Source organism: Neoarius graeffei, chromosome 9 (genome assembly GCF_027579695.1).
Source record: "Neoarius graeffei isolate fNeoGra1 chromosome 9, fNeoGra1.pri, whole genome shotgun sequence".
Lineage (NCBI taxonomy): Eukaryota > Metazoa > Chordata > Actinopteri > Siluriformes > Ariidae > Neoarius > Neoarius graeffei.
The window spans coordinates 56,013,177-56,039,995 of record NC_083577.1 but is presented as its reverse complement, the minus strand read 5'-3'; the positions used below and the strand labels follow the sequence as shown (position 1 = coordinate 56,039,995).

The window sequence follows — 26,819 nt, the reverse complement described above, 5'->3', positions numbered from 1 at the left end:
ACCTGGATAGATAGACAGCAATTACTATAGTAATGAATTCATGATTGCTTCCCATTTTACTGTGTACATGCTGGCTTGAATTGATGCATATTCAGACCTGTCCTAATTCAAATTAAAACGTGTGTGTGTGTAAAAATATATAAAATTACACATACGTGTGTCTAAAGGTGAGCGGAGGGGAAATTCTCCTCGAGGGTGAGAAAAGGGACTGTTTTTCCTTTACCTTGCTCATAAGTCGAAAATCACACATGACCTTGCTCCAGGAATTCCAAATTTATATATTCCTTTAAAAACAAATTAAGAGCAGCTGTGACATTTTGGATGTGGCCCAAACATGATACAAAAGGTAGTGTGATGTCACTCAAGCATGTAGCTTCTGATCATGCTGGCTTAATTTTTAGAGCAAGTGCAAATCTACGAATATCCAGCTTAGTGGATGCATTTCTGTAATAAACACATATGAAGACTGATGCAATCAGATGTTGAATATATTGTGTAATTCAACTACACAGTTTGGCCTGATGCAGTCTGTCTGACACCATTATTGTACAGTAATCTACAAACTCTACAGGTTATTGTCTGGCTAAAAATTGTGATGTACTGTGCAGAATTAACAGATTGGCAGTCTGACACAGGAGAAATAATGCGGGTAAACTATAATGCCTGAATGATTTCGGATAAAAAATGAGTATTTACATGGTTCCTAGTTGTATCCCTGAATATAATAAGGGTAGTGGACCTCCATATGTCCAAGTATTGTAAATATTCTACCTTTTTTCAAGCAAAACCTTTTTAGCTATTTCTTCTTAATGGACTTTCATGTTCAGTTACTTTCTCTAATGTACTGACTTCACTGTGTCTTTTAGCACCATCAGATATTGGATTACTGGTGCAATATAAGTCTTTGTACTACTTCTGTTTAGCGGTCTAGTTTATAGAAGTCTGTTAAATACTAATTTCTTGTTTACTGATGAGATCTCACATGACCTCAAACTTCTCACAGGTTATGCAAAATGTTCCAGTAGTCAAATGGTTATTTCTGATGGAAACAATATGCAAAGGCAGTTGAATAGTGAAGGACAAGGGATACATTAACATTTTAACTATCCATCAAATCCAAGACTACTAATGTCTAAATATTATAAGATTGTTTAATCATCATAGGCAGTCCACATCAGCTTCCTACTTTTGTAACTATGGGAAGCAGGAGGTTGCAGGATGTGTATGCAGGTTCTATTATGTTTTATCTATTGTTCTATTCTATTATGGCTTAGTAATCCTGCTCCAGTCAACACTTCACAAACAAAGGAAGGCATGTGCCTGGATAGAAATTTTTCAACTAGTAGACTTTCAAAATACCGTTTCTATCACAGTTGAGTGGATACAGCTGATGTATTTGCCTATTTGTTACAAAGCTGCTGCACACATGTTGGTGGGGTTGTGGAGCTCCACTGCTTAAAAGCTGGTTTCTACTTTCAGCATTGAGTGTTGGGTAAAGGAGAGAAGAGGCGTGCATTCCCTGTAATCAAAAACATAATAATCAGGTGCATGATGTGGTAACCGACAGCTATATGATGTCAGGGTACCACCACAATTGAACAAGATTACGTCAGTTTAACAGTGCACACCTGCATGAGGGTGGGTCAAATATACATTAGGCTTCACATTAACTTACCATGTGGGAAGGAGCTGGTTAGGAAATAATTGTTTTAAAGTGACTTCATATGGGTCATTTATTGTTCCAGGGTTATGGAACAGCACCTTTTTATTATTCATTAAAACAAATCCTGTTCTCTGATTGGTGTTGGAGTATCCAGGACTTTAAGTTGAAAGTGTTTAACCAGTAGGGCACCATTGGTTTTAACCCTCCATCAAACTGTGCTGGAAGTGAGCTGTGTATCTGTGAATTAGATATTTTAATTTTCACTAATAGTTAGGCATTTGTACTTTTTTATAAACCATTAACACTTGTGGTGAAACAATGTCTTAGCATAGCTCCAGGGCCTCGGTTCAATACTGAATTTGGATTAGTGTCCATGTGAAGTTTCTCTTGTTCTCCATATGTCCATGTGGGGTTTCCTCTTGGTTCTCCAGTTTCCTCTGATCTTCTTGGGGTGTGTGTGTACAAGGCAAGACATGAACAGGCATCCTGTTCAGTTGTGTTCCTGCTTCGTCCCCAGTGTTCTCTGAATTGGCTGTGGATTCACTGTAACCCTGATCAAAATAAAGAAATTACTGGCGATGAATGAGTGACTGAATACAGGCCTAGAAATTCTTTTTTTTTTTTTTTCACCAGCCAGCCAGACTAGTTACCTTCCAAAGTAACTAGCCAAAATTTGTTCATGTATGAACTTTACTTCTGTCAAAAATAACACAAAAGAGAGTAGTTACCATTGCTCATGACTAATGTGCATTTTCAAGACCAGAGTATTTTGATACTGTTGTTTAAATACATAAATGAGAACAACACAGAGCACCATAATATAATATCAACAAATAATATATTGGAAAACTTGGCAACTTGGTGTATGAGTATTGAAAACAAAATACTTGCTATCATGACTATAGCACCCAAAATATGGCCAACATGCTTTCTGTATTTAACCATTCATGAGAGAGAAAGCATTTAAGAGCTTCGTATTGACTAGGAATCAACTTGGGGAAATAAAAATCATATCGCAGCCAAGGCTTGCTCTGCTCCCACGTTTGCTTAGAAGTCCTTTGTTGTTTCTCCTTCTCGTACGCTTTATTGGCGGCCTTTTTCTCCTCTTCAGACCGAGGTCGCTTTGTCCCCGTCTCTGGCGGTTTCTGTACACCTTTCAGAAAATTCCACATCGCAACATAGCTTTGTCAGATGTAGATGTAAACAACAACAAAAATACGTGTTTAAATGGGCGATAATGTGGCCACATCTATTGAATTTGATAATGTGATTACTGCAATATTCAACGAGATGTGTTATATGCATGCGCAGTAGTCAAAAAACTGACAGCCTGACTTGTACATGATATGGTTCGGAATTCTTTGGTATTTTCCGTCCTGCCGATAAACACCTCGATTAACACCGACACAGCACACACTTAATGTGGCGGCTTTAGTTGACGGTATGTCTGAATCTTCGCTTTATTTATATATATATATATATATATATATATATATATATATATATATATATATATATATATATATATATATATATATATATATATATATACTAACTACCGTTCAAAAGTTTGAGGTCGCCCAGACAATTTTGTGTTTTTCCATGAAAAGTCACAATTTTATTTACCACCATAAGTTGTAAAATGAATAGAAAATATAGTCAAGACACTTTTTTTTTTTTTGAGCATTTAATCGACCCCACAAATGTGATGCTCCAGAAACTCAATCTGCTCAAAGGAAGGTCAGTTTTATAGCTTCTCTAAAGAGCTAAACTGTTTTCAGCTGTGCTAACATGATTATACAAGGGTTTTCTAATCGTCCATTAGCCTTCTGAGGCAATGAGCAAACACATTGTACCATTAGAACACTCACCTATGTAGATATTGCACCAAAAACCAGACATTTGCAGCTAGAATAGTCATTTACCACATTAGCAATGTATAGAGTGCATTTCTGATTAATTTAAAGTGATCTTCATTGAAAAGAACAGTGCTTTTCTTTCAAAAATAAGGAAATTTCAAAGTGACCCCAAACTTGTGTGTATATATAATTTTATTTTCAATTAGCCAGCCAGGCTGGTTAGTGACAGGAATTACCTGCCAAATGACAATAAGTCGCCTCGGGCGACCAGACCACCGTGAATTTCGAGCCGTGGAATAACACTTACATGTTCAGTACTATCGTATTCCAACATGCAAATGTATTCAGTTATTAGACCGGTTTATGTGGGAAGCAGTTTATAATTCAATATAGGAAAGAACAGTCTTTAAAAGCTAATTTTTGACTAATGAGCAGAGCTGATTTTTAAATGTATGAGAATAAAAGTAGATTTCGGGGAAAATTTTGATAAAAATACATATAAAGCTCACTTATTGGAAAAGTAGGTATACGGAGTAGCTGTGGAGTTCTAAAGTGAGTAGCCATTGTGTGAAGAACCTATAGTTAAAACCTTTTTATTGGAGGAAAATACAAAGTCTACTCATACTACTTTTTCTGCTGAAAATTTTCCATCACAGCTTGATGTGTGCCAGCATGTTTTTTTTTTTTCACGACAAGCAACACTGGAGGCTCTATGATATGACCCTGTATTAACAGTTGTCATTGGGCACAGGAGATTATGATAAGGCACATTAAGTTGTACAACCACAGTCTTGGCTGCTGATAACAGGTTGATCATGCTAGGTCAGTACTTCAGCAGCTGTAATTGTTTGGTGTTTTGGAAAAGTTGATCCTATCTAATAACTTACCATATTCAGTTTTATTGGCTCTCCAAAATTTTATTATAAGGCATGTACAGAACGTCCATGCTGCTTCATTTATTTCCTGTAGGTTTGGGGTTTATTTGTACATTAATCTAGAATGGTTAATGTCAGTTTTATTATAGCATGTTCTTGGTCCAAATATATATTGTTACTGTAGTATATTCTTGTTGATTTCTCAAAGGGGGTCCATGAGGCATACCAAGGAGATCGATCCATCCATTATCTGTAACCGCTTGTCCTGTGCAGGGTCATGGGCAAGCTGGAGCCTATCCCAGCTGACTATGGGCGAGAGGTGGGGTACACCCTGGACAAGTCACCAGGTCATTGCAGGGCTAACACATGGAGACCAACAACCATTCACACTCCTTCACACCTACGGTCAATTTAGAACCACCAATTAGCCTAACCTGCATGTCTGGACTGTGGGGGAAACCGGAGCACCCGAAGGAAACCCATACAGACACAGGGAGAACGTGCAAACTCCACACAGGAAGGCCCCCGTTGTGCACTGGGCTCAAACCCAGAACCACCTTGCTGTGAGGTGACCAGTGCTAACCACTACACCACTGTACTACCCCTACCCAGGAGATTCCCCCCCCCCCCCCCCCCCCCCCCCATTTATTAAATCCTTGTTACAGTGGTGGAAATCATATCCTACAATTAATTGTTTATTCTTGAGGTCCTGTAGTTAACCACGTATATGTATCTGTTCATGTAGGTTGAATAGGACCATTTCAAACCTCAGTAACTCAAACAAATGGGCATACAAATACTCAACATGAATCTAAAGACAGTTTTAACCTAAAATGCTCAGAGTGGAAAGTTTATGAATAAAATGCTCTATGGCTCCCGTACATAGTAGTATAGTGCACACTTAATGTGTCCTTGTACAAATAATGAGGTGAACATTTTAAATGGTTGGATTGCATTTATAAAATAGATATGTACCAAGGGGAATTTTTTGAAAGTACAGTATGACTTATGGACCAGTAAAGATGAGGGAAAATGTTCCCTTCTCAGCCATGTCTCTGTGTTCAGTCCCCTGTCCAATAACCCTTTATGTCAAATGTTATAGTAAAAGGTTTATGGTAAAAATTATAGCTGAAGTTCTGGTGGAACTGTGACCTAGCCTTTGGTTAACATTTTCTAGAAAGCTTGTAGAAATGAGGATTCATTTTGCGAGTTTAAACCATAAATGTCTAGTGAGTCAGGACCAAGAAAAAGGACTGTTGTTTTTCTATTACATAACTCCCAGTAGGGTTTCTGAAGTCTGTAGTGTTCTGGGTTAAACAGACCTCTTGAGAATAATGGCCTTTGTGGCCCAAAACTACTGCTGTGCAAATATGTTGTGTGGGTTTATTTGCAGTGACCATGTTTAGATATCCTGCACCTCTAGGTTCATTGACTCCTAGGATTAAAGCTGTATGTGGAACATACTTCTATACTTTTGGAAATGGTGTGAATGCTGTAACTCACTTCAGATGCATGTTTTGCATTTCCACAGGGGGGGAGAATGTCCAAAATGGAAGTAAAGACGTCACTTCTCGACAACATGATAGGGGTGGGCGACATGGTCCTGCTTGAGCCCCTGTCAGAGGAAACCTTCATCGAGAACCTCCGGAAGCGCTTTCAGCACAATGAAATCTATGTAAGTTCTCCTAAAAGTTCCATAAATTGTTTCTCTCTAACTGTAAGCGTCTATGTTATGACTGCATTTCGCTTGTCAAGTTTTAAACCCTTGAGTCCCCCCCCAACAGCATATTTAAATGCCAAAGTGTAAGTAACACCAAGTGTTGCCTTGCAATCTAAGGCAGTGTTCAGACTCGCATCTGATTTCGGTAAAATGATGTAAAAGAACATGAAGTCTAACTTTGTTCAGTCAGGTTCAAGCCACTTTTTCACGTCATTTTCAGACATATTGAAATATGGACATGCAGCTTGGTTTAAGTCAGATCAGATTTCATTTTTTCTTTTCCCATAAATTTGCCATGAATACATAATGGATGAAAACCAACATGAAGACAGAGGAGCCATGCATATTTAATTTTGTTTTTTTTCCTTTCATTTGTCATCAGTATGTATATCCAGTGACTAGGGAGAACCAAGTCAACAAAAGTGATGTGCCATATGGCAGCCTCTTAATTTTTTGTTGCTGTTTGTTGAATGTGTTGAGAAACATTACTAAATATTACCCTTATATAAAACAAATCCATAATAGAGCGGTCAGTGTGAATTTTATGGTTTGAATAATTTCAAATTTTCATTTACATATTCGTGGATATAATTTTTCATTAGTTTATTCACGTTTGTGTTTTATGTCACGTAACGCTGGTCTGCCACTTTTTTTAAATAAGACTGAAGCTCAAATAGATTTATACTGGCCATATAGTGTGATATCATTATAGCTTATATATTAAATGTATAGTGTATGCAGTATATGACAAATCTAACGTCTGAATAGCAACAACAGTTACTTTTTGATGCTTTGCCTAATAACACGTGTCAATTTGTGACCTTTAGGTTACCAGTTTTGATTAGTGCCACAGACTCCCAAACTTAAAGTAGAGAATACTCCTCCTTCTCTGTCCAGCCATCTTTAAACACTGTTTTTGATCTTTGACTTGTTTCAATTCATTAATCAGACCACAGAAGGTAATGAATTAAAAAAAAGTCAACTCCTCCCACTCTCAAGCTGCCTGTGTATATCAATGCATTTGATTGGCTGCAACAGAGAATCATCTCATCTCATTATCTCTAGCCGCTTTATCCTTCTACAGGGTCGCAGGCAAGCTGGAGCCTATCCCAGCTGACTATGGGCGAAAGGCGGGGTACACCCTGGACAAGTCGCCAGGTCATCACAGGGCTGACACATAGACACAGACAACCATTCACATTCACACCTACGGTCAATTTAGAGTCACCAGTTAACCTAACCTGCATGTCTTTGGACTGTGGGGGAAACCGGAGCACCCGGAGGAAACCCATGCGGACACGGGGAGAACATGCAAACTCCGCACAGAAAGGCCCTCGCCGGCCCCGGGGCTCGAACCCAGGACCTTCTTGCTGTGAGGCGACAGCGCTAACCACTACACCACCGTGCCGCCACAGAGAATCATGATTTAAAAAAAAAAATTTGATAGATTTTGTAGCAGAACTAATCATTCGCATGAATTGATTTACTGAAAGTCTGCATCAGGACTTTAGTCCGTCACTTGACAACCCCCGATCTAGAGCATTCTGGCCTTTGGGCTTCTGACTGAGCCTTACAGACTGACGTGGATTTTTAGGAATTAAGTTAACAGTGGTGTCTACTCAAATAGGAGGAGATTATTAAGAATTCCTGACTTTTTAGTTTTTTGGATTTTGTGTAGTAGCTGTTCTAAATTATAGGGTATTAGTAGTGCATTTTGCTAGTGATGGAAAGCATACATTTAACATGCAGTGTTCTTGGATAATGAGAACTATTTGTCGTTTTGAAAGCAGGGTATGGTTTATCCAATCATGTCCACCCTTGTACAACTTTTGGCATGGGCTTGCACTTGATAGGTGACCTATGACAGTGAGGTTACTAATTATTCTATGTATACTTTATACCCCATGGAGCTTTGACCCGAACGTAATATCACTTTATGTTGGTTTATCTTATCTACTAACTTTTTTTTCAAAGGGAGATAAATTTTAATAGACTGTTACAATAGATACAGTATCGGTTTTAGTAGGTTATAATGTTCACGAAGTACCAAAGTCCATCAGAAAATGATCCTGAACCTCAGACTTTTGTCAATAAAGAGAAGCAGGTCTGATGGTTATTACAGTGAAATAAGAATCCTGTTCAAAAGCTAGACTTCATTAGATCAGTGCATGGAAGTATTGACTGGCTCATTTTTCTTTTTTTTTTGTGATTTTCTGCTCTTCTATTTTCAATGGTTAAACAGTCTCATACTGCTTCATTTTTATCAGGTTGGAGCTGATTTGAATGTTCATGCTCCTCATTATCTCTCTTGTCCAGATGACATTGTTTTATGTTGCTTCATTTCATGTTCTCATCACTATGCTCTAAAGCCCTCAGAGAAGTGAGAGGTAGTGCTGAATCATTTTGGGAAGTTGAAAGACATGTTTGGGTGTGTTTTTCTATCTCTAGTGTATAAGAATAGGCTTAAGCGGAGTTATGTGACTTCATCTTGCATATGAAATTGTCTGTGATACGTTGGGTGAGTTTTATAAATATTAAAAACGCCACCTCCCATTTAGCATTGTATGCTATATGTAAAGATGTATCATTACGACACCCATTTCAGCTGAACAGTAGGTTGTAGCTTGTGTTGATATGGTAGAGGCCTGACTCTCCAGCTGAGTGGACTGTGCAACACCCATTATAATAGAAGGTAGTCATGGCCTGCAGGAATCAGACTGCCATCTCAAGTCTCTAACCATATAAAAATGTCCGCCCTCTTTGCTTTTAAAACCACAGGTTAGCTATGAAAAGAATATTGAAAATTTGTTTTTGGGAGGGACATGGAAAGACAAAAAAAAGATTAAAGTGTTTTAGCAGATGTTTTCTAGGATTCCACACATTTTTCCATTGTGTTTCATGCGATTTGTGTTTTTGGGCCCTTGCATGCCTGAACAATACACACAGAATTCCCAGATGAAAAAAAATGCCAACAGATGCAGTGTTCCTCAGTGCAACAGCCTCCCAAATATGAGTGTTTTTAGTAGGTTCTTAGGGCCACGTCTGACTTGTTTATATAGCCTTGTAACCTATATGTAATGTTCTCTAGTACTTTAGACACTTCTGTAGTTAATGTAATCTAGCCAGGATCTGATACACCTCCTGTTTCAACTGGAATTACTTCCACCCATATTATTGTGCACATTTGATGATAAACTTTTATTTATCTCTAAATATATAAAGAGACCGTGTACACAAAAGCAAAACCTTGATAAGAATGGGTTTTATTTATTTATTTAATCCCCCGCTGGCCGAAAGGCCCGAAGGGGGATTATGCCGTGGCGATGTCCGTCCGTCCAGGGAAGGGTACTCCCCTTCTGAAATCAACTCCCATCTTAATTTTTGGAGGAATTTCATGAAACTTGGCAGGATTCTTTGTTATATATCGGTAATGTGCATATTGCAGTTTCGTTCAATTCAGTCGCATTTTACTAGAGTTATGGCATAGTTGCCAGCGGGGGATATTGTGCTCTCAGAGCGCGCTTTTTTTTTTTTTTATTATTATTATTACTTCTAACACCTTTCTTTTTTTGTAGACATATATTGGTAGTGTGGTTATTTCAATGAACCCCTACAAGTCCCTGCCGATCTACACAGCAGACAAGGTGGAAGAATACCGCAACAGGAACTTCTACGAGCTCAGTCCTCACATGTAGGTCCAACTTTCTTCTTGTTTAGCCTATTCATATTGTGTAGAACATTTTCTCAGTACACTCTTAAAAATAAAAGCTCCAAACTATGCTTTTCCTTGTTGTGGGGGTGGTACCATCAAGGGTACATCTTTTGTGCCTTTAGTATGCATCTTGTACCTGGGAAGGTTCACATGTGCCCCTTTTCCACCAAAGCAGTTCCAGGGCTGGTTCGGGGCCAGTGCTTAGTTTGGAACCGGGTTTTCTGTTTCCACTGAACAAAGAACTGGCTCTGGGCCAGAAAAACTGGTTCCAGGCTAGCACCAACTCTTTGCTGGGCCAGAGGAAAGAACCGCTTATGTCAGCGAGGGGGCGGAGTTAAGACCAACAACAATCGCAAGACCGCGAAAGATCGTCATTTTTAAGCGACGAGAAGCAGCAGCTGTACAAACGCGAAGTCATTTATTATTGTTGCTGCTGCTTCTTCTCTGTGGTGTTGCTTCAATGTTCGCGCCAAGGTTTATGCAAATGCAGTGACGTAATGACGTATACAGCAACGTAATGACGTGGCTCCCCTTAGCACCGCAAGCTATGGAAAAGCAAACTGGTTCTCAGCTGGCTCGCAAGTTGAACGAGTTGTGAACCAGCACTGGCCCCGAACCAGCCCTGGAACTGATTTGGTGGAAAAGGGGTAACAGTGTTGCCCCCTTTTTTTTTTTTTTTTTTTTAAATTAGCTTTTGGAATAAAAATGTCAAGGTAGATCAGTGGTACTTTTAAAATCCAATTATGTACTTTTTTTTTTTTTAAATGTTTCTAGGTAAAAAAATATACTGAAGGTACAAATGATGTACCATATCCATGTGACGACCTCTGGATAGTATTTTTGTCAAATGTACAAGCAATATTTTCAGCACGATCAATGTTGATACATGAGCAGAAATACTGAAAGATTTTTAATCATTTGTACTGTTCAGTACTCAGAATGCAAATTGTTTAAAAAAAACAAACGGTTCCTTCATAAAACGCAGTGGCCTTTGTGGATGTTTTTCACAATCACTTACAGGTTAATCTATAAATTTTATTGCTTCGTAGTTGTAGTGGATAGATGTCTTACTTCATTAAAACGTTTGTTCTTCAAACTAAAATTTATCAAATGAATGTCACTATGTATATGATAAATAACTTAAAAGGGTTAAACTGCAAACCTCTCTCTGCTTCCTGTGACCTCTGAGACCTGCTGCAGTTGTAGGTGGGGGATGGAATGTCCTTTTCTGCCACACTCCGGCTAATAGCCATCTGTCTCTCTCTGACTGTCAGAGTCAAAACAAAGCGGCTTGCTTTGTGCAATTAGCCTTTGCTTTCTATAGAAATCAGCAGAAACACACAGGCCCTGTGAAGGACCAGTGGCATGGTGTCAAGAGTATCCCACACAAAAAACCCCAACAGGATTTTTGCCTTTACCTACACCTCAGCTTCTCTCTCTCGCTCACTTCCTTCCTTATTTCGCTTCTTTAACAGATGTGTATTTACTGTTTTCTGTATGTGTTCATAGTGTTCAGTGTTCTCTCACCTTAAGCTTACATTCCTGCTAAAAAGAACTCCAGGAACTTCTATCCATTCCATGTTTGTTTTCCCATTTGTATTCAACATTTCTTTTGGCATGGAGAGTTTCTCACTCACCCTCTATCCCAGTCGTCTTTATTCATTCCAGTCTTAACCCCCACATTAGACTTTCGCCGAGGTTTGTTCCTTTTGTGATCCAATGCCAAGTCCAGAGCTGATCCAAAACAGCTGCTTCAGCCATTATGCTTGAGAAGATCTATTAGATGATTATGGAAATTTAACCAAAAGTTGCAAAGGCTGTAAATGAGCCATAACCAGCTTCATTATCAGCAGTGCTGCAAAATAAGTTACATGTACACTTATTTATTTTTTTAATGCTACATGCAATTTTTTTTTTCCATTGGTCATACATTAACTTTTTTTTATTACAGTTGTCACACTGCTTATCAAATTGATAACTGAAAAGTCCAGAATCAGTATAATAGCCATAAATGACGCACAATGAATTGTAAACCTGAGTGTTTTTTTTTTTTAAAAGCTATTTCAGTGAGTACCTTTTGAACCTTCACGTATATTTGTCCTGACCTCATTCTACATCTTGCCTATGGGTTTTTCTGTTTGCTGACAAAACCCTGAGCTGTATTTATAGTCAACACTTCATTATCTGGATACCATCAGCAATCAGAGTGTAAGCAAAGAAGCTATATGGGCTTAATCCAGGCAACAGTGTGTCATGTTGACCGTTGTATTAGCTTTTAATCACTGATCATCATGAAATTCTAGGAAATCCTGAAGTCTGTTTTTGCTTAATGAAGTCTAAAGGCTACTCTCCCCTATTACTTATCACCCCACCTCTTTTTGTTTGATGGATAAACTGGAAAAAACTAAATTCCCTACTTTACTGTGCTGATAAACATTACAGGGTCTTAAATGTGTTTCTAAAGAACCATCCAACAATGCATAAACCAGCCTAAAGAGTTCTATAAGCTCCTGCCAGAGAATGTCAATCTGGATTGAACCCAATAATGGTGATTTACTATTATTAACAATGTTGGCAAATATCATTAAGGCTGTTTAGACTGGTGATCAAATGTTAACAAACAACTGCTATGAAACAAAATGTGATAAGATACAAGATTACTACATAATTTTGCATGAATCTGCTATTTGTATATAGCTCTAGTAGATCCTTGGTGTGAGAGCACATGCCCTTTAATTAGATTATGCAGAATATTTCATACGCTTGATCTGATCTGAATCCTCATCAGTGCACAGGCTGTGAATTTTTCTTAATGTTAAACATCCCACTTTTATGGTAACCTCTCTTGTATCTGTAAAGGAGTGTACTGTCCAAGTATGCAGACTAGTGTTAATAAACTAGATTATCAACATGACTGCCCACCATTCTAGCATTAATATGTCAAGACCATATTTTTCTGTTAGGTAAACTGGCAGTTGTGTGCCAAGAAAAAGGAAGCACTGAAGTTTAAAAAAAAAAACTTAAAGGATTAGCCGCAGCTTGGTGTGTGTGTGTGTGTGTGTGTGTGTGTGAGTGAGAGAGAGACAACATCCTGTGAATTTGTTCAAGATGCTTCTTAGCTATATAGTACTTCCATGCTCCACCAAAGGCATTACGAGAAAATGTAAACAAGAAAGAGGAGGCAATATTAATTCTGACTTGATTGATATTGAAAATAATTTGAGATTTATTCCGCTATTGGGGATTTAACTGCGCTTTCCATGATGTAGCTAAAGTGAATGGTTTATTTTGCCACATTGCTGCTTACAAAGGTCACCCATAGAATAAAATGGATTAAATGACAAACATTTACCTGGGTTAGCAAAATCTCTGTTCATGTTCATACAAGCACTGAGAGTTAAATGTTCCAAGAACCTGTCCATAGTGAGATGGGGCGTTTTGTATGGGTTATATTTACTTTTAAAACTGTTTGTTGGCTTTATCTGGGGAAGTCTTCTATTTAATCTCAACTGACATTAACTGTTGTTGGTTCTAATAGGGTGGACATTTCACTTATTGGTCTCTCATTTGTTCTGCTGGTTTCTGCATAGAGCAGTAATTAAACAGTGTCCTCTATCATATATAGCCATCACCAAAAGAAATTCTACAGTTCATACAGTCTACTGCTGTAGACTGGGGAGAGGAGAGACCAGTTATGTTAATTGTAATGGGGTTAGGAGAGGCCAGTCTCCCTCCATCCATTATCCGTAACCGCTTATCTTATGCAGAGTCGTGGGCAAGGTGGAGCCTATCCCAGCTGACTATGGGCGAGAGGCAGGGTACACCCTGGACAAGTCGCCAGGTCATCGCAGGTCTGACACATAGAGACAAACAACCGTTCACATTCACACCTACAGTCGATTTAGAGCCACCAGTTAACCTAACCTGCATGTGTTTGGATTGTGGTGGAAACCGGAGCACCTGGAAGAAACAGACATGGGGAGAACATGCAAACTCCACGCAGAAAGGCCCCTGTTGGCCACTGGGCTTGAACCCAGAACCTTCTTGCTGTGAGGTGACAGTGCTAACCACTACACCACCATGCCACCCAGTCACCTTTTCTTTTAATGAGTATTAGATCCAATACATTAACAATAAAAAAATCTGTATATTTTCCAGGTCGTGTTAGTAACTAATTGTAAATGAGTAAATAAACACATGCAGACAAAATTTGATTTTGTAAAAATGTTCTTGTCTTAAATTACACCTGTATTAGTTCAAGACCAGTGTTGAGCTGCTATTATCACACCACTGTTGTACAGGTGTCTCTCTGGGGTATTTAAAGTCACATATTGCAACATGCCTGAGGAGCTGCAATGTTTCTGTAAGCACACACTTGCTGAGAAGGCATGTGATGCCATGGTAGTAATAACACTCCTAATTTTTGCAAGTGTTTATATAATGAAGGGAGTACAATGGTCTATTATTCCTGATAGTCACCTTTGGGGGTTATTACATGATGGCACTGTAATAAACTCCCTTTAATCATGTACAGAAATCCACTTACCATGTGACTAGACAGTAGTTGTTAATACCTAATTATTAATGTGTAGGTTTTGAGCTTTGGCCACTGTAGCATTATATTCCAGCTGACCCAGTGATTTTAGCTGTTTTGTTCATACTGAATTTTTCACTTTATCTTAGCTTAGGGGCTCCCGTGTCGTCCGACACATGAGGCAGTTAGGTTGGCCCAGCAGGCTTGGTCAGCAGCCATCCTCCTTACATCCTTCCAACTCATGTTGGCTGCTTGGAGGTCCCTCTCAATCGTCTGTCTGTAGTTCATCCTAGGACGACCTCTGCGTCTCTTCCCCTGTGGGTTCCACTGCAGGACTTGGTTTGCCAGTCTGTCTGGCACAAGCCTTGTAGCATGGCCTTGTAACAGCTCAGACGCCGTTTACGTATTGCTGCAGACACTTGTTGCTGGTTGGTTCTGGCTCTTATCTCCCTGTTGGTAACGAAATCATCCCATCTGATGCCCAGGATCTTCCGCATACATTTACTATCAAAACCATCCAGTCTCTTTTCTTGACTTATTTTCATGTGCCTGGTTTCACAACCGTACAAGAAAGTGGAGAGAACATTTGCTGTTGTAAAACCGCAGCTTTGTCTTGAGGGAAAGTTTTTCTTACTAGCCCAGATCTTGCCAAGCTGGTTGAAAGCAGCTGAGGCCTTTCCTATTCTGCAGTCCAGTTCTTTATCCATGTCTCCTCTGTTGTTGATGGAGCTCCCTAGGTAGGTAAAGTTCTCCACCACTTCCACTTCGTTCTGGTCAATGATCACACTTGTTGGTGGAGGGTGTGTCCCTACCAGCATGTTCGTCTTTTTGGCACTGATGTGGAGTCCAATGCTGCTTGCAGATGAGCCTGTGTCATTCACTAGGGGTTGGAGGTCTTGTGTACAGTCAGCCAGCACAGCGATGTCGTCAGCAAAGTCAAGGTCTGCTAGGGTTTTTTTTTTTTTTTTTTCCTGTACCCACTGTATCCCCCTCTCCTTTGTTGCCTTCCCAAGTACCCAGTCAATAGCCATGGCAAAAAGGATTGGTGACAGGACACATCCTTGGCAGACACCACTTGCGTCAAACCACCTGCTGTATCCCTCATCTGTCCGAACACAACACTTTGAGTCAGCATATATTTGCTTGATTGCAGAGGTGAGTCTACTTGGAACTCCATGTGAGTGCATAATGTTCCATAGTGCGGGCCTATGGATGCTATCGAAAGCCTTGGTGAAGTCAATAAAACTAATGGCCAGTGGTGTTTTGTAGTTCTGTACATTTCTCGATGATTCGCCGTAGAGTGAATATCTGCTCTGCACAAGATCTCTTTGGGCGGAATCCAGCTTGTTGCTCCCGGAGGAAACTGGTCTACCGCGTCTCATGCGGTTCAAGATGCATGTAGCATACACCTTCCCCAGTATGGAGAGAAGGGTCACTCCCCTCCAGTTGTTGCATTCTGCGAGGTTGCCTTTCTTGGGAATGCACACTACTGCTCCGTTCTTCCAGTCCTCCGGTACTTCTCCTGAGTTCCAGGCCTGGTTGCAGAGATGACACATCCATTGGACAGTGCAGTCACCCCTGGCTTTCAGCATCTCAGCAGTAATGCCATCCATGCCTGGTGATTTGTTGTTCTTCAGGGTCTTGATGGGTGCCTGGAATTCAGTTTCTGTAAAGTCACCGGTGTCAATGGGTAGTGGGTGCGACAGTTCATCGAAAACTGTTGGTGGTGAAGTAGGGTCTGGACGGTTGAGGACTTCCTTGAAGTGTTCTGCCTATCTGGCAAGTTTGTCCTCTCCCTTCGACAACAGGGTCCCATCCTTTGCCTTGACTGGGCCTGAGTGGGCTTTGGAACTGCCAGTGATCATCTTGGCTATCTGGTATACCGTTCACATCATTCCGGGCTGCTGCTCCTTCTGCTTCCTCTGCCTGTCTCTCCATCCATGCCCGTCTATCTCTCTGGACACTGCGCTTCACTTCTCTGTTCTTCTCCATGTACTCATGGTGGACAGCATTGTTGCCAGACTTGTATCTCCTCTGGTGGAGGGTTTTCCTTTCACTGATTTAGTTTCCAGGTGTAATCGCTGATCCAGGCTTCTCGGAGGGACTTCTTGTAGCCCAAGACTTCTTCCCCCGCTGCAGTCATTGCTTCCTTCAGCTTATCCCACCATACTGTTGACCCTGGAGGCAGGTCTGCTAGAGCAGAGAACCGGTTTCTCAGGGAGGCCTCAAACTGCTCTCCTGTAGCAGGATCTTTCAATTTGCTGGTGTCAAACCTCTTGGGTAGAGATGCCTTCTTTTGCCTCTTTAGTTTGATCTTTATTTTGGCAATAGAGAGGTAGTGGTCGCTGCTGACATCCGTTCCTCTGTACACACGGTAGGGCTGTCGAATTTAATCGAAAATCGCGATTTTGGCTGCCACGATTAAATTAAATGAAAATCGCAATTTATTTCCATTTAAAATGCGGGCTCTGCTGCATATCTGATCAAGCACTTTTTGACCAGTACTCCGCCAAACCATTAGCGGGCGAACCGGCGCATGTAAGGTTTCATTACTCCGCCTAAATAAGCAAGCCAGCCACCCAAGTGCACAGAGCTTCAGTGCAGCGGTTTCTTCTTCAAGGGGTGATAGCGTGAGAGTAGGTAACAGATTGAGGTGAGAGAGAAAAGCTAACTATGTTGGAACAACAGACTATTTAGCACTGGAGGCAATGCTGTGACCTGCCTTCGCTCATGTTTAAAGCCAGAGCATGTTGGTAGGCTGGTCTTTCTAGCTAAAAACTTGTAGGCCTCAGTATAATGCTATGTAATTGTTGCAATTGAGTTTTCAGTTCCTTCATCCTTTGATAATTTCTTGGATAAATTTCATTTATTTGTCATTTGGAAATCAGAATTTCTCTTTTAAATTTCATTCTGCACTGAAAGCTGTTCATATTGTTTGTTTGAATATAGTGAAATAAAATTTAAGTGATTTCCCTAACATCAAGAATAATCGTGATTAATAATCGCGATTACAATTTTGATCAAGATAATCGTGATTATCATTTTTTTCCATAATCGTGCAGCCCTAATACACGGACATCTTGTAGACATGGGGTCCTCCATCTTGGACCAATGGCGATTATATGGTCGATCTGTGTCCTAGGCTACGTTTACATTAGACCGTATCTGTCTCGTTTTCTTCGCGGATGCACTGTCCGTTTACATTAAACCACCTGGAAATGCCGGGAAACGGGAATCCGCCAGCGTCCACGTATTCAATCTAGATCGTATCTGGTCCGGTGCTGTGTAAACATTGAGGATACGCTGTGCTGAGCTCTAGCTGACGTCCTCATTGGACAACGTCACTGTGACCTCCACCTTCCTGATTCGCTGGCATTGGTCATGTGACGCGACTGCTGAAAAACGGTGCGGACTTCCGCCTTGTATCACCTTTCATTAAAGAGTATAAAAGTATGAAAATGCTGCAAATACTGATGCAAATACTGCCCATTTGTGTAGTTATGATTGTCTTTAGGCTTGCCATCCTTCCACTTGCAAGTGGTAAGTGATATGCGCTGGGATCACACACACAGCGGCTCAGTCCCGAAAACACTGCTAGTGTGCTTCACTCGCGTGTTCTGTGAGCTGCGCAGGGCTGGAGTGCGCACCCTCCAGAGGGCACTTGCTGTTCAGGGCGGAGTGATTTGGAGCGCAGGATGCCTGCGGAGCCGAGCGTATCCGCGTATTGGTATGGTTGTGTGCACGCGAATCGTGTATTGGTGTTGCTGTGTGCACACTAATCATTTTAAAAACGTTAATCTGGTGATCCGCTGATACGGTCTAATGTAAACATGGGCCTAGTTGTGTGGTCATTTGATAACCATGTTACCTTGTAGATGTCCTTGTGCTCAAAGTGATGAGCCAATCTTCATATTGTTCATTGAGCAGAACTGTGTCTGTTCCCGTTGCCTGTACAGTTGCTGAAAGTGTGTGGGCCCAGGGTATGCTCAAAACCCTCTCTACTTCCTCCGATCTGTGCGTTCATGTCTCCCATGACAATAAAGATGTCATGGCGAGGGGTCCTGTCGACCAGATCTTGGAGCTGCTGGTAGAGTGTAGCTTTGTGGGTATCCTCATGTTCATTTGTTGGAGCATAGCACTGCACTACGGTGACCTTTACATGGTTAGTTATGAATCTTGCACTCGAGACGCTCATTTATGGGTGACCATTCCTCAAGCACGTTACTGGCTGGCTTGTCCAGTATAAGAGCTACTCCATCCCGGTGGATTCCATCTTGTCGGCCTGAGAATAATATGGTTTTGTTGTCTGATACAAACTTGCCTGAGTCTGTCCAACGGATCTCACTAAGGCCTAGTATGTTAATATTGTATTCTTCCATTTCCTTAATGACCTGTGCTAGTTTGGATGCCTGGTAGAGTTCTCACATTCCAGTATCCAATACGTGTAGTTGATTTTGCAGACAGGACTCTGGTCCTCGGGGCACTAGCTTCCTCTGTGAGGCTTTCACTGGTGTCCGTCCTGTCTCCGTCCGGAGACTACTGTTGTCCTGGCTGCTTCGAAGCTGCTTTCCTCCTGTTTTTGTAGCAGTTGATTTTTACAGGGACAGGTCACTGACCTGAAGCCAGACCTCGTCCTTTTCTATCCTGCTGACAGGAGGGCGGTATTGTGTCCATCCTTTAGCGACCTACCCAATTTTCCACCCCCTCATTCGAGGTTAGAGTAGGGGTGTTGCACCTACCCCAGGACTAGGAAATTGGTACATTTGGGCCTCTGCACCACGACAAGGCGGATGGACCGGGAGCCCCAGGTGTTCGGGCATCCCAGCAGAGGTCTGAATTTTTCACTGACCTGAGGAAAAAATAAAAATGGTGAAACCTAATTATGTAACTTGGTGTTTTTATTTATTTAATTTATTTATTAGCTCTGGAAAATATTAGCCCTAGAAAAAAATGTAATATACATCTACTGAAGTAATTCTTCCTTAACTACCAAAATTTGATGTTAACTTTGGGTGTCATTCTAGTTTTAGTTAATAACCTAGAATGAACAATTAGATGTCATTTTGGAAGTCATGGCTGTTGAACTTGCCACATTGTTTGCCCTTACAAAGCTCTGTCTGTACTGCTCATTGCTGACTCTGGGTTTCTGCGTCTAAGCTAGTGTGGTAATTCCAGCTTAGTGTGAATACCATCGCGTACTTTCTCACTCCTTGGTGAAGCAGGCAGGAGTGTCAATGGTGATTAGCCCACTTGGCATGTTTTACTTTATAGTAAACAGCATCAAAGGGAGCTGAAACTCTAGTTTGAACCATTTTTAATCTCAACTTTCCTTTCCTGACATTTGAAACTGGTGTGTAAATATAGCAAGTAATTATTTCCTGGCTGAGGACATTTGTGTGATGTCACATGTGTTCAGCACATTGAGCTGGGGTGTGTTTGTGGTGTGTTTAAGTTTACTGAACACAGCACCTCACTGAGTCTGTTTTTGAAAATAAAATCTTGTATAATTTACATTAGGACCTGGAAAGGATGACTGTTTTTCAACTCTGCCAAAGTGTCTTGGAACAATGAATTTCTATGAGAAGGAAATTGTAAAATTTGCTGTTTTTGAAATCTTGGATTGGGAAAGCATGCGCCTGAGCGAGAGAGAGAGAAATTAGAAAGCCACTCTTTGAGCCAACTTGGCGGAGTGTTTACAGAACCTTAGTTACAACTAGAATTCATTCTCCTGAACCACAATGTTGTAGGTATGAAAATAACGCTGTAGATCATATCTACATAGTGACTCAGATATGAATGTGCAACACAGTGCCTGAATGTAGAGATGCATAGTGTACTGGACACAATCATTAAATATTTATACTAACAAACGTTTACATGAGACCTGGCGACTTGTCCAGGGTGTACCCTGCCTTTCGCCTGTAGTCAGCTGGGGTAGGCTCCAGCTTGCCTGCAACCCTGTAGAACAGGATAAAGCGGCTAGAGATAATGAGACGTTTACATGAGCGTATCAGAAATATGATGAAAGGATATCGACAGCTTTTTGATTATCATGTTTCCCTATATGTCAAAGGAATGATGTCGTTGAATGCAGAACATGTATGCAAACTTGGTCTGTTATCAGTGTGTTAATTTGCATAAACAAATTGTTCTATTATTTGAATCACTATTCTCAGTCAGAGGCTGGTAGAAATCATCCATTTATAACTGTTTTGTAGTTCAACACAATGTGAATATTATAAATTTACTACGAACACTAAAGCTATACTAAGAGCTCTCAAACACAATTGGGGCATATGGCCTGTAAATGTAGCAGTTTGGTTGAGGTGACAGCCAATTATATAATGATAAAAATACATAATGTAAGGTTAGTCAAATGTAAACCCACTGGCTATGACAAGTCATATAGTCAGATATTCTTCTAGCATTGCAGAAGTTATTCAGCCACCCCAAAGCCTCCGTCCAGCCATTATCCATACTATTTACTACCACACCTATAGACCCTTCCCGCATGACGTCACCGCGCTGCGAGATTTCGGTAGTCGCCATATTGGAAGACCAAGTACACATCTATGCAAGTACATACATACATACATACATACATACATACATAAAACAAACTGCACCTGAAATGTAGCCAGGGCCGGTTCTGCCCTAATCTGGACCCGGGTGCAACATCGCGCAACCCCCCCCCCCCCCCCCCCCCCCCCCCCAAAAAAAAAAAAACACCAGTCTAAATCAGGACAACCAGTGTTCGAACTATGGGGGTACTCGGGGGATCCGAGATCCCCTGAAACAGACATGAGATCCCTTGAAAACATGATGTGGGAAATGTTGGGGGGGGTCTCCTAAAATATTGGCAAAATGATGTTTATTGACATAGCAATCGTGTGTAATGGGAAGCATTTGCATATCCGAAGTGTTGTGTTTACATCAAAGATAAAATAAACCGGTATGACAACGACTGCTACTGCCAGGTTGGTTGTTGAGTAGCCTGACTTTTTTTTCTTTTTTTTTTTTTTTTTGTTCTTGCGTGTGGTATCATTGACACGAGGTTGTTTTTTGAATATGCCAATGCGGACACGATTTCCCCTGATGAGTTATGACTTCAGACACGATGCGTGTGTGGAGTCCATGTGATATGTGCGTAAGAGACTTCTCGTGTTTGGAGATCCGTGCTCCGAGACAAGCGCAAGCACCCCCCCCCAGGGAAAAAAAGGGACCCCCTGAAAATATCGGCATAGTTCGAACACTGAGGACAACCATCACATAACTATAAACATTTTATATCAACTATTTTAACTAAATGGGCTATAATAAATAAGCCTGCAGGCAGCCACGGCGGGCTGCCTCAAAAAAGTAACCATTTGTCCTACCTTAACTCGTTTTGCTTTTTCTGCCTCCTTTTTCGTATTTTCGACCCTGCGTTTATTTTCTTTCCTTTTCTGAAAACCCGATTTGTGTCCAGACATTTTTGTTCTGCTACCAACGAACTAACTCGTCAGGTCTCGTCTCTCAAGTCCGCGATGAAGGGCAACAATTGATACATTTTTACAAACAGCCAATAGGGAGGTTGCAACGTTCAGGCTCTCCTTTGCTCACAGACACTCAGTAATGCACTTATTCTCTGTCTCCTGGCAGAAAGCTCCTTGGTTTGCTTGTGTCTCAATCACAGCTGGTATTCTGTAGAAAGACTTCTTTTCACCTTTCCCATCAGCTTTGTTGGAACACCCTAACACAGCACAAAAGTTTACCATTGTAGGTTTATGATGACTCAAGTGCCTCGTGGGTTTAAATTCCGCGCGCTGCCGTTATTTCCCCCTAATCATGAGTTTGTTGGTCTTCCAATATGGCGCAGGGTTTGTTTACTTCCGGTTTCCGGTGACGTCAGTGGGAGGCCTCCAATCTATTGTAGGGATAGCCCCGAGACAAACAACCATTCACACCTATGGGCACCCCAAAGCATAATTGCAATTCAATATTTTAGTTAACAATATTTAATTTTAATTTCTCTTTAACATGCAGTACTAAAGTGAAGCAGTTCACGGTTTTTAATTACTCGTTAAACTGTTTAGACTTTATTAAAATATCTTTGAATTGTTTATACTTTTGGTTAATGAACATTTTAAGGTGTGTGTGTGTGCGCGCTATATATTTTTTTAAAATATTTCCGTTATCCCCTTTTATTTTCCATTATCAGTTTTCTATTGTCAGTTATCTAGCGATCATCTTTACAGTGCAGGTACTTACAATCTGCAATTTATTCGATCCTTATTTTATCCCTTACAAATGAAGTGGACTGATGCTGTCTGAGCCATCGCATTTGCGAATCTGTGTCTCATTCCTAATGCTCATCTGCAATCATGAACCTCTCTTTGTCCCACCAGGGCTTAGCAGTGTCTTGGGGGCCTAAGCACACCTGCTACCCAGAAAAGTCAGGCCTACAGAGAATACATAAACTATGCAGCTGGCTTCCTGGGCTATTAGGACCAATGTTGTCTGCTCACAGAAGAGCATTAACTGTAGCCAGTATGTCCATATCCATGATGTAATTTTGCCCCAAAACAGCCTTCTGCAGTTATTAAATATTTTACATTTAATTATTTTCAGTCAAATTCACCAAGCTTAAATATTGGAAGGAATTCGAATAAGAGACTGGGAGTGTTTATAATATGCAAATATGAAGCCTTGCCCCAGGTGGCTGGTACAACTTGAGTGACATGCCCAGATTGCACTTAACAGGGGCAGGTCTCTAGTGCAGTATTGTATTACAGTGTTTGTAACAAGGTAATGTGACCCAGGCACACTCTCAGCCCCTCTCTCTCCTAGTACATGGATATCCAGCATTGTTTAGGGCTTTGTGTGTGTGGAGAGCACACCCTGCTGATGGATCAGCCAGTCCCACACACATGGCAGTCTTGGGGGATTGAAATCTCTCTTAACCTTGGATTCATTCATTCCCTGAAACACTTGCATCATTTCTCCAGATCTAACCTCTGTTAACTTGTGTGTTTAGTTTGCAGTGTAGAAAATCTATATTAGTAGCTTGATTTGAAATGTAATGCAGTTAGAATAGCAAATTTACATCCACCGTTAACATGAACATTTCACTGTTTTTAAGCTGACACATCAGTGGATGACATGTTTCTGTTTTAACCTGGTGGGGAGTTACACGGTTCATCCAGCAGCAGATCAAAGGGAGAACCTTGAAGTCTGGCACGAAACTGTGTCCGCCTCCCATCTAGACGTTTAGTCTCTTTAAACCATGGGCGGCATAGCTGGCTGCACGTGCCCTTCTGTTTGAGGGGAAAAATAAACTCTGAACACCTGGGGATTTTTAGACCATGGGTGACTGTACTGTACCTCCTCCTTCTCTCTTTGTGTGTTCTATATTCCACCAGTCCATGCAGGGCACTTGTCATTCATTCCAAGTTGAGCAATTCAATATAGAAATTAAGAACTGTTAGGTTTTGTTTTTTTCCCCCTTTGATTTTCATGTGCATCGTACATGTAGTGTACAACTACTGAACGTGACAAGCAAATGATTGTTTAAATATTATTTGAACAGGTTGGATGCAGAATTTGCAAACAGTTTCTGTACATACCTGTACGGCACGGTGGTGTAAGTGGTTGGCACAGTCGCCTCACGACAAGAAGGTTCTGGGTTTGAGCCCAACAGCCGGCGAGGGAGTTTGCATGTTCTCGGCGTGGGTTTCATCCAAGTGCTCCGGTTTCCCCCACAGTTCCAAGATATGCGGTTAGGTTAATATGAGGTGCCCTTGAGCGAGGTTCCTAACTGCTCCCCAGGTGCTGTTATCATGGCTGCCCGCGCATGTGCTCATTGCTCGTGTGTGTGTGTGTGTGTGTGTGTGTGTGTGTGTGTTCACTGCTTCAGGTGGGTTAAATGCAGAGAGGAATTTCACAAGTGTGTGATGAATTAAAGTTCTTCTTAAGAGAAGCACAACTTTTAATGCAAGCCCTGTAAGGGTGGGTGGGTGTGTGTGTTTTTATTTAAAAAAAAATAAATCTATACTGAAAGGGTCAAAAGATCTTTTATTCCCCTCCGAATTCTACACCCATATACAGAAAAGGTGCATCCCCCATTATTCATACAGCACTACATTAGCAGCGCTGGAGGATACTGGCTGTTCTTTTCAAGGGAAAAAAAAATACTGTACATGCACAATATTCAATGTAGATTAAAGGCTTGTTCTTTAATTATGGGGTGAGAGAGAGAGAAGTCATGTGTGCGCGCATGTGCGCGAGCGAGCGACACACTTTGAATTGGTTCCTGACTGCCACATCTCGGATGCATGTGTCGCACAGGCAAGCTTCACAGAAAGTGTAGGCCAGACAAGATGTCTACGTCTGTAGTACTTGACCAGGCCCAAACCCTTAACAGCGCTTTAGATGGCCTGACTAACCCCCTTTTTAATTTACAGTAAATTATTTAACTGAAACCAAGTCTCTGTAATGTCTTCTATTTGGGGGGGGAATCAGTATTTCATGTTTTCCCTGTACGTCCTGCTGTTTCTTTTCTCTACACTGTCAGAAATTGGGGTACAGTAGGAGTCCATTTCTGTCCCCCAACGTACAGTCTATACTAATGTATCCCCTAGGGCTCATTATTAGACTTCAAGTTCACCATGTGTACCTTTTTTTAGGGTCAAGAAGGTACATGCATGTTCCCAATCAGTGTATATAGAATGTACAAATAAGTACTTGAGGGTACTGCCCCAGTGATGAGCCATTGTACCACTATAAAGGTACAATAATGTACTTTGTTTTATGAGAGTGTATCTTCATGCTTGCATTGTAGTGGTAAAACTGTAACTCCATGCTACAGTCTATGCACTGATCAGCAAACAGTTATTATCTTGGATTGTACTGCTGCCTACTGAGCAAAGGTCAAAGATTCAAACTTCACTGATCTTGGCCCAACACCACTTTTGCTGCTTAACGTGATGATAAATTGGACTCCGCCACAGTAGTAGTGGTGATCTGTTGCCTGTGAATATTGGCCAGAGGCAGCTGAGGCAATAAGGAACTGCACTCGTTCTTTCTATCATCTGTTTGTTTACACAATTGGTATGGTTGTTTGCTTTCCCAGAATCTCTTGATCCAGCAGGATTTTATTGGCTAGTGTCTTCCTTTAAATGGCTGCAGGCACAAGCCTCTGACATTTGTGCTTCACTTTAATGCACTGATGTGTTTTAATCCACTAAAATTATTTTGTAAGCCACCTGGGTACAAAAAGTCCTACTCGTTTTGCATTCCCTGAATTGTAATTGTTTAATGTCAAATATCTGTTCAAATAGTTGTTACCTTGTGAAATGGTGTGTCATTTCAGTAAACAGTGGTTTGAGTAGGCAAATGAGAAGTGATCTCTGGACCTTGTGTGCAGATTGTACTTTCAGCCAGCTAGATAATGACGGCAACATCTCTATCAGAGTAAGGCCACCCACCCTTCACTTCTCCTGCACGTGAAATACGGAACAAATTGTTCCCATATCAGCCAGTCTATAGTTTGATCTAAATAAGGCTGGAATGCTAACAGCTAGAAGAACACTGGCCTGGTCTCCACATGTGTTGTAAGTCCAAGGAGAAGCAGTTAGGGGAAAGGCTCAAAGTGAATAGAAGGCGCACTCTTAATTGCAAGTGCTGTAGGAAAATTAGCTCATATTAGCTGTAAAACTGAACAAGATGCGCTCGTATGCCACCACAAACCTCAGAAAACAATTGCATAGGTTAATGCTTGGTATACATGCCCTGGTCTTTTATTTTTCCCTTTTTAGTTATTCACTTATTTTCCCCCAAGCATTGCTATTTACTCAAATGCGATCAATTGTATATGTATATTTCCATCTAAAATGTAAGCTAGTTTTCAGATGCTTTTATATAATCATTTATAAATTTGTAAGCATAGCAATAAACCTCAGTTTACTGATCAGGTTTTTACACTCGTGTTTGGATTATTGCAGAATTCACAGGCTTGTATGTCTTGAACATGACCTGAGTCTGTGTGGGTTTTTTTCCATTGCTTACATTCCTGTTCATTGACTTCCCTGGTTTCTCAGGGTTTCAGTACTAATGTCTTCAGAATAGCATTGACAGTAAGCCTATTGGAGACAATAAACAAACCCTTCTGACAACTTTTTTTTTGTGTGTGTGTTTGGCTGTCTCTTCTACAGTAATTAGTTCTTCTCAGCCACACCCAAATGCATTTTAGTGGCAACGTTTTATTTTTAATTTTAGAGTATCCCTTAAATATTGTTTATTTCTTGTAAAGAAAAGGCAGTGGTGACCCAGTCCCAGTCTGGTGACCTCCTCCACTCCCTCACTTCCCGCTGAGGGTTTGGATAAACAAGCTTTGCTTCTTTGCTTTTGCCTTCCTGCAGCCCTTAAACATGAGCTACAATGGCTCCAACTGTAGTCTAGCAGAGCCTGGTCACATGC

The 26,819-nt window shown here is 40.9% G+C and overlaps 1 protein-coding gene across 3 annotated transcripts in view; it reads left to right on the top strand.

The window, feature by feature from the left end:
* Nucleotides 1–26,819, top strand: part of myo1b (myosin IB) — an 81,332-nt gene that overhangs the window by 4,857 nt on the left and 49,656 nt on the right. For all 3 annotated transcript variants that reach the window (XM_060929868.1, XM_060929867.1, XM_060929869.1), the window contains exons 2-3: nucleotides 5,929–6,072; nucleotides 9,693–9,808. In XM_060929868.1, the coding sequence (XP_060785851.1) occupies nucleotides 5,938–6,072; nucleotides 9,693–9,808 (251 nt within the window). In that variant the 5' untranslated portion in view covers nucleotides 5,929–5,937. The remainder of the gene's footprint in view (nucleotides 1–5,928; nucleotides 6,073–9,692; nucleotides 9,809–26,819) is intronic.